The 15,921-nt window shown below is 35.3% G+C and overlaps 1 protein-coding gene across 8 annotated transcripts in view; it reads left to right on the forward strand.

Annotated features, from left to right (window-relative positions):
- Positions 1 to 15,921, forward strand: part of NT5C2 (5'-nucleotidase, cytosolic II) — a 68,058-nt gene that overhangs the window by 40,399 nt on the left and 11,738 nt on the right. For 7 of the 8 annotated variants that reach the window (XM_087964619.1, XM_087964617.1, XM_026665522.2 and 4 more), the window contains 12 exons: positions 237 to 354; positions 3,079 to 3,174; positions 3,607 to 3,698; positions 3,866 to 3,923; positions 4,349 to 4,442; positions 5,153 to 5,206; positions 8,439 to 8,522; positions 11,752 to 11,793; positions 12,542 to 12,649; positions 13,929 to 13,995; positions 14,732 to 14,902; positions 15,702 to 15,753. In XM_087964619.1, the coding sequence (XP_087820745.1) occupies positions 237 to 354; positions 3,079 to 3,174; positions 3,607 to 3,698; positions 3,866 to 3,923; positions 4,349 to 4,442; positions 5,153 to 5,206; positions 8,439 to 8,522; positions 11,752 to 11,793; positions 12,542 to 12,649; positions 13,929 to 13,995; positions 14,732 to 14,902; positions 15,702 to 15,753 (1,036 nt within the window). Of the gene's footprint in view, positions 1 to 236; positions 355 to 2,889; positions 2,978 to 3,078; positions 3,175 to 3,606; positions 3,699 to 3,865; positions 3,924 to 4,348; positions 4,443 to 5,152; positions 5,207 to 8,438; positions 8,523 to 11,751; positions 11,794 to 12,541; positions 12,650 to 13,928; positions 13,996 to 14,731; positions 14,903 to 15,701; positions 15,754 to 15,921 lie in introns of those variants that run through there. The other variant, XM_026665602.2, reaches the window with a different exon arrangement.

Genomic DNA, 15,921 nt, shown 5'->3' on the forward strand with positions numbered 1-15,921 from the left:
AGTTCTGATAGATGACAAGACCCCAGATTATGCACCAACCTTGAAGGGCAAACAGACACTTTACAATCAATAGAATTACAGAAGTATAACAAACACCTCAGTCATTGCTTTATGTCTGCTGAACTGTCTGTAAAGACTGGTAAAATTAATGAAAATTTTCTGATTTGCTTAGATGTGACATCTCTCTTGCTTTCTCTTTTGTATTTTCTAACTGGAATCTTCTCATTTTATCACAGTGTATAAATCACCAGAATATGAATCCCTTGGATTTGACTTGACCGTCGAACGGTTAGTTTCAATTGGATATCCTCAAGAGCTGCTTAGTTTTGTCTATGATCCTACATTCCCTACCAGGTAAATAATTGTAATTTAAAGTTGTGTTTGTTCTGTACAGTTTAAGTGATACTTTTAAGCTTAAGGTGTTATAATTCATATACGGTAAACTGCATATATATCTTGCAACTTTAAGTTTATGTATTATTAGATAATGTGTCTTAAAATACAAATAAATAGAAGAGAACTGCAGAGCAGATAGGCATAAATACTCCTCTAGACTAATGTTTTGCCATTTTATAAATGTAAAGTTTATAAGTTTAATTTATGACAATTAAATGACTACTACTCACAAAATCATTTGGGGATAATATTCATGGATATTCAAGAATTTTTAACGATCTGTGTCTTTCCTAAGGTGCTTTCTTAAGTGTATCAGGACTGCCATATTTTGCACATTTATCTCAGATAATTCTTTGTGCTATGTTGGAGACTTCTGAAGTTGCTCTGGACTTTGGGAAGAACTTAGTGGGACTGAAAGCATCATAGTTGGCCATCTGACAAGGATACTATAGTTCAGTCGTGGTTTCTGGCATTGGTCAGGAGTAGGATTAGAGGATTTCCAAAGATCCTTTGCAATCCTTTATATTATATAATTCTGTGAACCTTTCCCTGAATCTTTCTGGCAACATTGTTAGAATGTATAGTTCATTTACTAAAAGTAGGTAGTGAATAAGAATATAAGCCTTTTTATAAAATGTATATTTTAAAAAAGCTTCACATTTTGATGCTTTTTATTAGGCTCACTTCTTTATTTTTAATGATGATTTATGTAAAACTTTTGAGGTGCTGTTTAATGGGGAAATACTCCCTGATAAAAATATGGTATAAATTTTTTTATAGCACATAGTATACAAGAATAAACATGGGAATCAAGCCTTAATCATGAGAACATGAAGAAAAGAAAGACAAATCTATTTGTCCAGATTGTTTTTCCCCAGTGAATACTTTACATTTTTCTAAGAAGCTTTCAAAGTTTCACAGTATAATGTGGGCAAAGATTACAATCTAGACTCATTGTGAATCCCATCAGCGGCCCCAACCTTTTGGGCTCCAGGGACTGGTTTCTGGAAGGATGTTTCTTCCGTCGACCAGGGGTGTGGTTTTGTGCACTGCCTGGATTCCACACATGCGTGGATGGGTTTTCATTTGCCTGCCCAGCCCAGTTCTGGTACGGTCTATGGCCGAGGGTTGGGGATCCCTGAATTTCACCATTCTACACTATCTCGATGTGAAGTCCACTTGCATTTGGTCAAGCCATGTAGTTCTGCTGTTGGCATCAGACACTAAACAGTCATGGTTCAAATCAGCAGTATGCATTTAGTTTTTAAATCCAATTCACTGATTACAGAATGAACGTTTTAGCTATTGCAGTTCATTATAATTTCTTAGTTTGATTGTTGTGAACTGCTCAGAGGTGTTGAAAGGCAGTGTACAATTTTAATAAATTATTATTAGGTCTGGTTATTAACTCCTTGTTCTCTCAGACCTGGGGACATATTATACATTGCAGAAAATATGTTCCACTCTACTTTCTTAAATCACAATCTCATCTTTCTCTCAGTATTGTTGACTTAACATAAAAATTAAACTCTTTATACCTTGAACATTCTATGCCTATCTTTCTACAGCAACTTGATGTAGAGCGGGGTCTGAGAAATGCACTATAGGATAATGTCACATCATGGGTAAGGAAAAACCATGACACATTAATGGGAAGAAAAGAGGCCCACATAACACATAAAATGGATTGGCAATGAAGCCAGAGAAAATAGAATAGACTATCTGAAGTCTTAATTTATAGCCACACCCAATATAGCAGTTTACTTTTTCTCAGATATCCAGCCTCTTTTTCAAGCATTGTTCATCCAATTGAGGCTACTTTGATAGGAGAATTTAATAGAGGGATAAATGGGAAGAGGGGACAGATAATTATCAAGCCAAGAAAGCATTATACATCCCTCAACTGTGTACCTCATTTATTGTCTAAATTCAATATATTGTGTTTCCATGTAACTAGGACATTGTTGCACTGAAACATAAAAAGGGTACTTTGACTTTATAACTTGTTCTAATCAAAGCCTCCTGGTAAGCTGGTAGCCTCTAATATTTCATTGAGATTTTAGTGTTTATATAACACTTAAATGTGTACTGTATCCATACTGATTGTATATGCACATAATATCTGAGTATGCTTTAGGAAGTTGTAGAAAAACTTCAGTGAACGTTGGCTCACATGGTCCCTCTTATTCTTCTGGATGGCCAGACATTAGCATAGGGTGTGGCAACTTTTGTTTAATAGTATGTATGGTTAGCTTCAAATAAACCAAACTTCTAAGAACTATTTCTCAAGCTGGCTTGTTCAAACTAATAAAAATGTTAACCGCGATTTTGGGTTAAGTCTAGCAAACTGTAGTGAAATTCTGAGAAGTAAATGCTGCCAAAATTGTTCTGGCAAAATACCTTGCTGTTAAGATAAATGAATTAATTAATTATAAACAAATAGATTAACTGTACATTTAAACCAGGCAATGCAGACTATTTTTTCCTCTGCAGCTAAACAAAAGTTCAATGGGACTCTATCATCAGTGTCCTCCTTAGGGTCAGATTCTAATTTGGACAGAACGTGATAGAACTGGCTCAGGTATGCCATTCCAACAGACTATCTTTCAAAGTCTTGCTGTTCATCATTGCTTATTATGAGTTGCTGACATGCATCCTTGCATTTCTTTCTTTTTTTAATAGAGGCCTGGTATTTGATTCTCTTTATGGAAACCTGTTAAAAGTTGATGCCTATGGGAACATCCTAGTGTGTGCACATGGCTTTAACTTTATGAGAGGGTAAGTGATGCAAATATTGGTGATCTTATGCACAGCTGGGATATATTCTGTTGCACACGGTATAGCGTCTCGTAATGACTTTGAGGTTTGTTAGTGTCTGTCAGAAATTATTTTTAACATTATCTTATTCCTGTTTTTTTTCCTGTCAATAGATTGGTAAACCAATATAATATTTTTGTGATCTTTTAGTCAATAAGTATGGTTTCAAAAATTTGTACTTTGTATGCAAAAGCACTACATGGATAAAAGATTAGGTGTCACCTTCAAAAAAATCATATAATCTACTCAGGGCGCAGTGTTTTCTTGGAAATTTTAAGAGATAAATTGTCTTTCTCATAGGCTTGTTGACTCTTGATTGAACCTTACAGTATGCAGTAGAGGAATTACTTTGAACATTAACTACCATATTCTTTTGTCCTTTATATTCCTCAGGCCAGAAATACGAGAACAGTATCCTAATAAATTCATTCAGAGAGATGATACTGACAGGTTTTACATTTTAAACACACTGTTCAACTTACCAGGTGAGAATTGAGAGGGGGAATTACGTAGTCCAGATCAGTAGGTACATTGCTATTAATTTTAAAGGAACACTTTTATATCTTCTTGGTTTAGATTAATTACAGGTATGTCTATTTGACGAATCATTCTTTTTAAGATCTGGTCTTGCCTTGGTTTTGCTTTTTTGCAGAGACATATCTGTTGGCTTGTCTGATTGATTTCTTTACTAATTGTGACAGATATTCAAGGTGAGTATTTTCTTGGCTATATGAAATCAACAAGGCCATATTGTAGCCAGATTTTCCAATGCAACTGTATAAAAACACAACATAGTGACATGGTGATTTCAGAATGCAGAAAATATTTATAAAGGATTATTCCTTTTTTTAAACAAAATATTGTGATTTAACTGTCAGTAAGATAACAGGGTTTCCTCGCTCACTGGAAAAAAATGATTCCCTTTGAATCAATGAAGAGAGTAATTGAAAAGATGGATAATGCATAATGCCTATTCATGAAATATGCAAAATATGTAAATAAAAACCTAGGGGGAAGGGATGGGAAACTGCTTTCAGTTTATACCTAAGGACACCGATGTCATTTTTAATTACATAACGTTTCTCAAGCCTCATAAAATTTTCTACATGGCTATTTTATTTCATTTGTCTCTCAGCTGTGAAACAGGATTTAAAGAGGGAGACCTTTTCATGTCCTTCAGAAGCATGTTCCAGGATGTGAGAGATGCTGTGGACTGGGTTCATTATAAGGTAACCTGCATTTTGGGGACGTTTAGATGATCTCTCTAATTCAAACACTGTTTCTAAGTTTTGAATCGTATCATTTCAATAATTTTAATTTTTTTCTTCGCTGATGAATATATGCTAAATACCATTAGTATCCCAGCAAGATAATTGGACAACATATGATACAAAATGAATTACTTTTTACTTTTCCTTCATTCTCCCGTTAATTTAGTCCTTCTGTTTCTTCCTTGCGTCTAGAGATTAGTAGCTGTAACGCATCACAGAAACAGCTGCCAATCTTCTTACACTCTTTATATTCAGTTTCTCTCTATCCTATTCTGCTGTTTATATAAAGAGAGAAAACTGAATATAAAGACAGGCCATGGTGGCCTGTCATCCAGACAAAGTTGAGGATAGCCCCACCCTGTAGCTTTAAATTATCATATGTCGTCAGTTTTAGAACAGAAATGATTATGTTCCATCATCTGAATGGCACTTTGACTCATATTTCATCCTTATGTCATAAATGACCCTTAGAGTTGTCCAGTTCTACAATGAAATAATCAAGACTAATCTCTTGACATCTGAAACTCTGCAAAGAACTTTCTGTCTTTAGTGTCACACATCTTTCTACATGATGACAGTATGGAAGATTATATTAAAATGAAACACAAGTAAGATACCTATTAGATCATTGCTTCTGCTGCCATGTAAGTTTTTTTCTGTTGTTTCAGGGCTCACTTAAGGAGAAGACAGTTGAGAATCTATACAAGTATGTGGTGAAAGATGTAAGTATTCAAAAACTTGCTTTAAGAAAGAAGTTAGATGGTGATTTATTTTGCTAATTCTTAATTGATCTTAATACCCAGTCACTTAAAATAGTGGATGGAAAACAGGAAGTCCACCAAACGAGAGTAATTTTATCTAGAAGCTGCCAATGATATAATTGCTCTAATAAATATTGTCCTTATTGATGGAGATAATGTAGTATTTCCCTTCTTTCTTATTAAGTGGCATTAATATCAAACTGGAAGCATTCATTACTTACCTTTCAAATTGGATATGTGGTACAAGGTAATGAATGTGGCTCTCACCATTACTTACTCTGGGCAAAAATTCAAATTAAGCTCCAACATGTAAAATGACAGGTGATTCATCAGCAAAGCAGTACTGGTCCAAACTGGCTGAACTGGGATTAAAAAGAATTTTAAACATTAGCAAACTGGTTTTCTACTCTGACATTGTCTGATGATATGGAGGTGGAAGAAAAACAAGTCTCTGAAACTATCTACACGCATGCCAAAAGCATGTGCCTGACTATTTGAGACCAAACACAAGTATGGAACTTGGATGGATGCCTAGAATCAGTAGACCAACATAGATCAAGCTGGCAGACAATACATGATAAGGGCAGCTCAGATCTGAAGTTTGCCATCAGCTAAAAGGCAGAGCAAGAGGCTGGAACACCATTGTTCTGGAACTGGAAGAAGCTGCACAGAAACACAAACACCATACCCTCTTTGCCATTCTCTGATAACTAAGTGAAAAAAAAACTAAATCAACAAACTCAAGGCTGATGGGATGTTTATAAAATCTTGAAATAAGTGACTGTAAAGATGGAAAACCCAGAAATCTATCACTCATTGAAAGGTTGGGATCTTGGGCCTTGGGTGTTGAGCCTAAATCTGAGAGAGTAAGAGTGGCAATGAAGGTAGTGAAAATGGTTACGCTGCTAGAATGGATGGAGTCTCAGTTGAGGCATTCGAAACGGGGTGGAGATAATGGGACACAGTGAATGCATTCACGTAATTCAGGGAAGCTCCCGTTAAATGAAAATTGATCATAATAATCCCCTTTTGCAGTCATCCAACCACATTTCTAGAAATAGCATGAACAACTAGGGAACAGTACAATGGTGCTGGGATCAAATTTCACCATCAGACAACTGTTAGAAGAAAAAAAAATTGCTCTGGCATATAAATGCCCATTGTATTCATTGATTTCCTTCAACAGTGTATACTAATCAACTTTGTGGATAGCATTGAAAATCGAACATATAGTCCCCCAAAGGGATATGCTTACTGTAAGAAATTGATAGTAAATGCACTGGCTGTATACACATCCAAAATGGATCTTTCAGAATTCCAATTTGAAGTAGTACTTTAAAAAAATGCTTGATATAGTCCTAACTTATGACTATATGGCACCTGCCTATCACTGTCATAAAAATGGGTCGGGCACCTTTTTGTGGCAGTCATTAAGTGAATACGGTGGTTGTAAAATGGCTGACGTGATTGTTAAATGAATGCTACAATTGTTAAGTGAACCAATGTTTCAGTATGGGTGTAGCATTGCCAAAAGTTGGAAGTAAATGCTGCTTTTGGGGGGGGGGGGACACACCATAAAACCCAGTCATGTGACTGCAGAGCCTTGCAAACAGCTGTAAATGCAACTAGGTTGCCAAGCATTTGAAATTTGATCATGAGTCCATGGGAGGAGCGACTGTTGGAACTTCAAATCTAGATTATAAATCACGGCCCCTCCTGGTAGGCCTATTGTAATTTCTTATGGTCACTAAGCGATGGTCGTAAATTGAGGATTACCTCTATAATGACATTGCCATAATTGCAGAGGCCATAGACATTTTGTATAACTTCACAAAAACTACCAATTGATGTGGCCTGAAAAGTAATGCTTACAAAAGAAAGGTTTTGACAACTGATAAGCCAGACTTCTGTCCATCTCAATGGAGTCCAAATGGAACAAGTTAACTATTTACAATGGAAAAGAGAGAACAGTATCAAAAGGCTACTGCTCTGTTTGGATTGCTAAATTGGTGGAGAAAACAGAGAAAACAAAAGTTGTGAATCTTCCATTCACCAATCTTGTTATACAGATCTGATATGTATACACGATAATAAGCACTTCTAAACAAATTTGATGTTTATATTATTGTCTCAAGAGTGAGACACCATTTTGAACCTGCAATCGAGAATGAAATACAAACTTGTATATTAAGATATGTAAAATATAGTTAGAATTTTGCCTTTCTTACAGACAAGGGTAGAGAAAGTGACCTGCAGGGAATAGCACCAGAAAAAAATATGGGTGAAGTGACAATTTGAAAGGTCTAATTTTCAAATAAAACAAATACAAGAGATGGTCATAGTCCAGTAGCATCCATACCAATGCACTGGCTCCAAGGTTAGCCCTGCCCAGACATTTACTAAGGGGAAAAAGAAGAAGAAATGGAACTTCAATGAATCATATTGTTAAAGAAACTTTGTCCTCTTCTGCTACCAAAAATGTAAGGACAGTAGCAAGAGAGACAGCATCACAAAGAAGACACAGAAATCTTTCCAAGATATCAGTGCAGCCTTAGGTCTTGAATTCAGTGGTGGCAGTACCATTTGGGACTTAGGATCTGGCATCTGAATTGCAGCATTTAAAGGGGGTGTAGGATTCCTGAATGTGACATCCTCCACTCTCTGAACTTGATAGTTCCACAAAGCTGTGTCCATTCTTCCAAGCTTCTTTTCATCCAAAGGGGGAGGTATTCAGTGCATCCCTGTTCATGACTGTCAAAAATAAATACTGTAACTGTTTCTGTAAAATCTATTTGGCAGCTGTTTCTATAATGTTTTAAAATGTCACTTTTTCACACATTATTAAATGATTTATGAGAAATTGCTCCATTCTACAAAATCCAACTTTAACTGTAACTATCCTCTTGTCTGGAACTTAACGCATAGTAAGGATGTACTTACAAAACTGCCCTTTATGCTATCATGTTGAACCAACTATATTATATGCACAGAACTTGGCATGAGATTCAGTACCACATAGTTAAGATGTGTATCATTTTAGAAGATATTTTAAGCAGACTGAAATATGTATTTGACATTATTCAGAACATCAGGGTGCATGATGCTATTTCAGCTAGGTCATTTGAAGTACCCCAAAATAAAATTTAACTTAAATGTTTGAGAATTAGTTTTATGTCAATGTTTGTCATTTTAGGGAAAGCTTCCACTGCTGTTGAGTCGCATGACTGAGGTGGGAAAGGTGTTTCTTGCCACAAACAGTGATTATAAATATACTGATGTAAGTAAAATTTTATGAAGTCTTTCAGTATTTTTCATTTGATAGTAAAGGCGGCTTTAAATGCAAAAAAAAAAAAAAATCAAATCCAAATTATGAATTTGAAATCCTGGATTCTTCTCCAGGTCAGGTTTGATTACTGGTCTAAAACTTAGTTTGCAGGGATTAGAAGTGGATATAAATATTTTCTAAGCATTTCTCTAATATATTTAGTACGAAATACAAGGATTCTTTTCAATTAAATTCACTAACTTTTAGTTTTAGCATGGCAAGACTATAATGGTCAGTTTTCTTCTGGGAATTGTATTTCAGCTTTGCCCAAAACATCTTTTAAGTCTGAATGCAGTATCCAATCTCATCCATTGGGACTGAATGTTTATACATCAATTCAAAGAACACAAGTTAGAGACCAATTTTATCTGAATTTTACATTAAATAAATATTAGCTTGCAATATCAAAAGATATTTGGAATTTTTCGGTTCTGGTGTTCTCTTTGCAGACAGATAAATAACTGCTCCTCTGATTACAGGTAAAATTGCTTTCTGTGTATATGGAGGTCATCCATAGTGGTTTAACTTCCTCCTCTTGTTCAGAAGAAGAGAAAATACACTGCTGTGCTTTTTGTACCTTTTCCTTTTCTGTGCTTCCATTTCTTTGCTTTGGTTTCCCAGCGTAGGGAACTGCTATTTTTATGCCCTATGGCCATGTAGGCGATATTTTCCATATTTGACCAGATAGCAGAAATTCTACCTGAAGGGTATTCATGCCATTGTCCCATTTGCTTTAGCTGGTTAGTTTGGTATAGTGATTAAGAATGTTGGTCTAGAAACCAGGAGATTGCGAGTTCTAGTCCTGCTTTAAATAATGAAAGCCAGCTGGGTGACTTTGGCCAGTCGTTCTCTCTCAGCCCAATACACCTAACAGGGGCTGTGGACATGGGGAAACTAGGAGGAGGAGGAAGTATTAAGTATCTTTGTCACCTTGAGTTACTTATAAAGTAATAAAGGTGAAATAAAAATCTAATAAATATTAAATAAATCTGGGAAGCTCAACAGAAAGTATACCATTGCTAAACCCCATCCTCTTTATATTTCTTGAGTATGAGAACTTTAAAAGGAGCAGCAATCCATTCACTTTCATCTCAAGGCTCCAACCCTCTTATTCAGGCAGTCACAAAGCGCAGTGAACTAGAAACAGAACTAAAGATTGTTGTCACAGGAAAAATACAGCAAGATCTACTGCACCTAAAAACTGACTGAAGTCATTCCATATAGTACCCAGATTCTAGTGTTTGTAGAATCCATTTGAAGGGTACAGAGAAAGGCAAAAGTTTTTTGGGAAGAAAAAGTAAAACGGAAGCTTCATAAAGTCTCTTCAAGCTCTTTTCCAGAGCTGATTGAATCCTCTCGAGACATTCTTTAGTCATTCTTACAACCTAAGAACCAATTGCAGGTGCTTTTCAGGCTCAAAACTTTCAGGATACTTTCTAAAAACTTCAAAGACACATTTTGCAAGGAGTGGACAAGAACATCCACATTATTGCAGTTCAACCACGGCATCATTGATTGCTTTTATATTTTACAAGCATATGTGACAAAGAAGCTAACTATTTGATAATGACACTGCTGTGCCACATTGCCTTCCAAAGCACTAGCATTTTAATAGCAAGAAGTGATTATATGATAAAAAAGTTGAGCCAAGCCTGTACAAATTGTTTTAGACATCCTGCACAGTACTCAGTATCTCAATCAACTTCTTTGTAAAAACGTGGAGTATCTTCATAAAGACCAGTGGTATTCTCATTAAAAGTCAACTAAACAGTCACACTAGTTTGTGTGGTTTTCCCAAGGTTTTCATTCAGGTTTACATCATGCAAGAGACTGCGACTTTCATTTCTATCTTACTGTTCATTCTTTGGCTCTGTTTATTTTCTGTCTTAAGATTAATTGTAATAAAGAATTGCAGAAGAGTGTCCAAAGTAAGAAACATTATTGTAGCAGTGTCTGAAGATTTCTATCTTTTGAGCAAATTGAAGGAGTTGACCTACTTTGGATATCTCTGTATAACAAAGTAGAAGGATGGGTAAGCATTTCTAGTGTGAACCCATGTGCATTGTGAGTCACTGAAGGAAATAGGAAGAAGTGAAATATATTCAGGAACTAGAAAGTATAAGTTACATTTTATTAGGAATTTGGTCGCTTTCATTTTTCATAATTGCTTCTGAATGTTTAAATAAAATATATTTATTTAGGTTCAGAATGTTTTGTGACAAAATTGTTTAGAAATAATTGTAGTATGGGATTCAAGAAGTTATTTCTTTGAACTGTGAGAATGAGGTTAAAACCTAGTGTATTCAAGAAAAACCAATTAGAAAATAAAGGAAAATGAGAATATATTTAAGGAAAAATATAAATATATTCACAACATCAATAAATAATGTTAGTAACTTATCACCTTCCCTTGAAATGTATATCCAGTGTAAAATATTGTTATAACATCTTTTAGACAGTCTGTCTATAGACTATAGACTATACCAGTTTTACACTGGATATACAAAAGAAACCAACTGATGTCTCAATAATTAAAAGGGATATACAAATAGCAAACCAAAAGTGTAACTGGATAATTTTCCTATATTGGATTTACAAAACAGATGTTTTAAAGTTTTAAAGAATTTAATGAAAAGAGACAAAGAAAAAATAGGAAGTTTTAGGAATAACATTAAGAGGAAGTTATTTGAAGGGACTCAAGAGCAAGATTGTTAAAAGTAAAAGGAAGGAATGTTTGAATTATTTGGTTAAAATTGATGTTATTATATCTGGAATTTAATGGACTTTTTTGATATTAGGATTGAAATGACATTTTTTATTTTTTATAAATAGATGGAATATGAGAAGATCATTTATTGCAATTAACTTCTGAGTCCATTATTCAACAATATCCTTCAATTGTCCAATATTATAATAATTTCCTTCATTGTGTAATTATAAAATGAATTTTGAGTGTTATTCTTATTTAATTGTAATCTTTAGTTTCCTCTAGTTCCCTCTAGTGTCCAGTTTTTAAAATCTCTTCTTATTATATAAGAAGATAACTTATATATTTAAAGCTGATTGAATTTTTTTGCTGAAACTGAACTGATTTAACTCAAAAATTAGTAAATGGGAAATATGCCCTCTAATTTTGGTACTTAAACTATGTATTACATTTTGTTTCTTATCTATCTTTCAGAAAATTATGACATATCTGTTTGATTTTCCACATGGACCAAAGGTAGGTGCAAAGAGATGCGTTATTCTATTGTTGAACAGTATTCATTATCTATTCTTGAATAATTCAGGAATAGAATTCAGTTTTGGTCCTGGGCACTGAAAATATATGGAGCTATTTATGTATTTGTAAAATTCAGATTAAAAAAGTTTTGTGTCAGTTACCCTAGATTTGTTGTTATAGGTCAGGCGGAAATAAGTCTGATGCATCTTCATATGCCAGATAAGGTAGCTTTTTGAAGTTAAATAATAGTAATTGCTTCTGAACTATTTCGTGTTTTAATCAGCAGCACTGATTCCTCTTAATGTTAGTTGTTTACTTATTTGCATTTCTAGAATGCATTTGAAGAAACAGCTTAGATAAAAGGAGTAATGGCATATCCTGGATTAATAGATACACAATTAATAGTGCCAATTATATGTTGAATATATAAGAGATCAGAGCCTTAGGCAAAAGAACACTTCTACTTAGGATTTATATTTCTGATATTATCATGTATCTGAATGAACTAATCACTGGGAAACATGAATTCTCTAGATGATCTTTTCTTAGTATGTTGTCAAGCACTGTAATTAACCAGTTGTAGTACCGGTAGTTGCAGTATCAAATTAGATGTGGTACGGAATACAGTTAGTGGTATTGGCTGCAGAACTAGTGTTAGCCAATACCTACTATGTATAAATTATTGCTGTTTGTTTATTTGAACTTTAAGTAAGATACGCTTCTATTTGATTTTTTTTTTTCAATGTAGCCAGGTAGCTCTCATCGACCATGGCAGTCTTATTTCGATCTCATCCTTGTGGATGCACGCAAGCCTCTTTTTTTTGGAGAAGGCACAGTCTTGAGGCAGGTGGATACAGTAAGTCTACACGGAATACATGGTTAAGATTCATCTGGAAGAGGAGACAATATTCCTATTTTGCTAAGTAGAATATGGATGTGGACCTCATAGTGTTTGAAAATAATTGAACGCTTGCCCTTAACTGTATTTATGATATCCAGTTTTGGGGTAATAGTGATTAAGGCTTCAGGCTAAAAACCAGAAGACCATGAGTTCTAGTCCTATCTCAGCATGAAACCAGTTGGGTGACCTAGGGCCAGTCACGTTCTCTCAGCCCATGGAAACAGACATTGGCAAGTCACTACTGAAATCTTGCCAGAAAAACGCAGGGATTAGTCCAGGCACCAAAAACATGTAAAAATAATAATAACCTCACAACTATATTTAATAGCAAATTTGGGGTCAGATGGTTTGATTAAGAAAACACAGTATTCTTTTAAAATAGATCTTTTAAGTCTTCTTGTAGTCTGTGCTGTCTTTCTGCTATTACATACAGCTTAGGGATCCTCATTTTGCTAAAATCAGTTCCACTGCAACTGCAAAGGCCTCATTGTCACAGTATAATATATCAAAGCCAAATCTCTGCTGGAGGTAATTTGTTGCAGGAAGTATTGGTTGTGATCACCATTTGTACTATACCATTTGGAAGTATAGGCTTGTGCTATTCTCGCTAGTGTTTTCCTGGAGTCATTTGTAAGTTACAGAAACCTTGCTGTTGCAGAGGTGGTTTAATTGTTTTTAACTAAGGTTCAGGCAAGAGTTGGAGATACTCTGAGAGTGCTGATCATACGTAGGTAAATGTCACAGTTGCAATTTAGCACTGTTCCTTGTGACGATCTTCCCATTTTCTGCTTTGAGCCATTATGTCATAGTGCCTGTTATCATTTGCACTAAGCAAAATATGCTAATTTACACCTCAACTTGGCAAGAACTCCAGTAGATGGCAGTAAAGAGATACTGTATCTTAAACCCTTAACACTGAAGTCATCTAGTGTGGGGTCTCAACCTTGGCAACTTTAAGCCTGGAGGACTTCAACTCCCAGATTTCCCCAGCCAGGCTGGGAAATTCTGGGAGTTGAAGTCCTCCAGGCTTAAAGTTGCCAAGGTTGGAGACCCCTGATCTAGTGGGTGCTTGTGTTTTTGCAGTCAAGGCATAGTAGTTGTAGAAGAAAAGAGCACCATCTATGTGATCGATGTAACAAGTACATTTTCCATTGAGTGTTAATTTATCCTTCCCTCACTTCTCCAAGTGGAAAATAGATGTTGCTCATGAAAACAACTTTCTTCTTCTTTATAGGTTACTGGCAAGTTGAAAATTGGAACCTACACAGGTCCTTTGCAGCATGGTATTGTCTACTCTGGAGGTAAAACAGAGATGAAGCTGTTTTTTTTTTTATTAAGCACAATAGAGGGATTTTGCTTTTAGTCAGCTTCAGTTAAGAGGTTGAAACTGGGTCATATCTTTTATAGAGCAAGGGCATTCTCTGTTGATGAAAGCAGAGGTTTAGTCAGCATAAGCTGCTGGGTACAGTTATTTCCCAATTCATTGTATGTTGTCTTTATGGCAGGGACAAACCATGGCTTTTCAGATATAGCTGAAATATAGCTGACAGCATCCCTAATATGTGGCTGTAAGTGGACAAGAAGAGGCAGCAGCTTGTATCTCCCTCACCCTTACGTATCCCTTTTGATGTCTGCTGTTAAGGAATGCATCAGAAGGGCAGCGATTCCTAATCAGATTTGTTTGTATTTTTGCATACTCCAGAATAAAATAAATGTATCATGCATTGCATCCAGTCTGTGCATTGGGTGCTTTTCTGTATTTTGTGTGTATGTGTTGTGTGTGTGTGAGGGTGGGGGGAGAGAGAGGGAGGGAAGAAGGCCCAGTCACCTTGAACTTGCCACTTGGAAGCACTGGGCCTGCAAATGAAAATGTTCCGATCAACAAAGCAGAGCAGGCGAGAATTACATATAAATGTGCTTGACTTTTTCCAGTCACAACTGTTTTAGGGAACAGTGCATGAAAAGCAAGGACATCTTAGATTTTTGTGAAGGGCAAAAATCATTATTGTTCCTAAGACTGTCCTCTTTTCTCCTCAGGCTCCTCTGACACAGTATGTGATCTCCTGGGAGCCAAAGGCAAAGACATCTTATATATAGGTGACCATATATTTGGAGACATTTTGAAGTCCAAAAAACGCCAAGGTTGGAGAACTTTTTTAGTGATTCCAGAACTGGCACAGGAACTTCATGTCTGGACAGACAAAAGCTGTGAGTGTTTAACATTCTAATTTCAGATTTAATTGGGTATAGAAAAAATGGAAAAGTATTTGCCTTGTTCCCAATTGATTATTTGCATTCTACTTATTTGGGTGGATCCATACATTAGGAAAGAGAAACTTCTCCAGATCATTCTGAAATGTGATATTGATGCCTTGTGGAAACTAATTTCCTAATATATTTTGGACTGAGATTTGGAAGAATTTATTTATTTATTTGATAATAATGTCACTAATGTTGGTGACGTTTCTTGTTTTTATTTATTCAAAACATACCCTGCTTTTCCATTAAAATGTACAAGGCTGCTTTCAGCAACAATTTAAATAAGAAGTATGCACTATAAATACACTTTTTTTTACATTGGAAGGATAAAACATGAACATAATAGAACAATGAGAGATCCAAAAATAGGAGCTATAATTCTGAGAGGTCCCCAAATATTTTAGAAATCTTTATTTGGTAGACATTGCAGAAACATTAAAAAGACTGATTGCAAGCAGGTTGTTTTTTTTAGTCTGTAAATGTTCCCACCATTCACAGACTAGAAATAAAGAATAAAAATTGCCATGTATACTCACTGTACCTTTTTTTTTAAAAAAGGAGACATGTGTTTTGACAATTGTAGGAGGTTTTCCAAGTAGGATTTCATATTATTATTATAAAGCAAGCAAGAATCTGTGCCTTCTGACATTTCTAGTTCTTTTGGTGAAAATAATACTGCCTGATAGACAGGCCTGTTTGCTTCATTGACTTTCAGTTGGAAATGACCTTTACTTTCTCCCTCACTTAGGCCTTTTCGAAGAACTTCAGAGTCTAGACATCTTTTTGGCTGAGCTATACAAGTAAGAAATTTTTTTCATCCACACAGCATAAGCCATATATTACATCTTTTCAGTATGCCATTATAGCCTCACCATTTTACAGTGGCTGAATCATTTCAGTGACTTCTGGATTTAACATAAAATCTGAAAATGGTGCTATGTGTGAGCCCCAGTCATCTTCCTAAATAA

Source organism: Notechis scutatus, chromosome 4 (assembly GCF_049901735.1).
Source record: "Notechis scutatus isolate UNSWTSFEM ecotype Mainland chromosome 4, rNotScu1.2, whole genome shotgun sequence".
NCBI classification, from domain to species: domain Eukaryota; kingdom Metazoa; phylum Chordata; class Lepidosauria; order Squamata; family Elapidae; genus Notechis; species Notechis scutatus.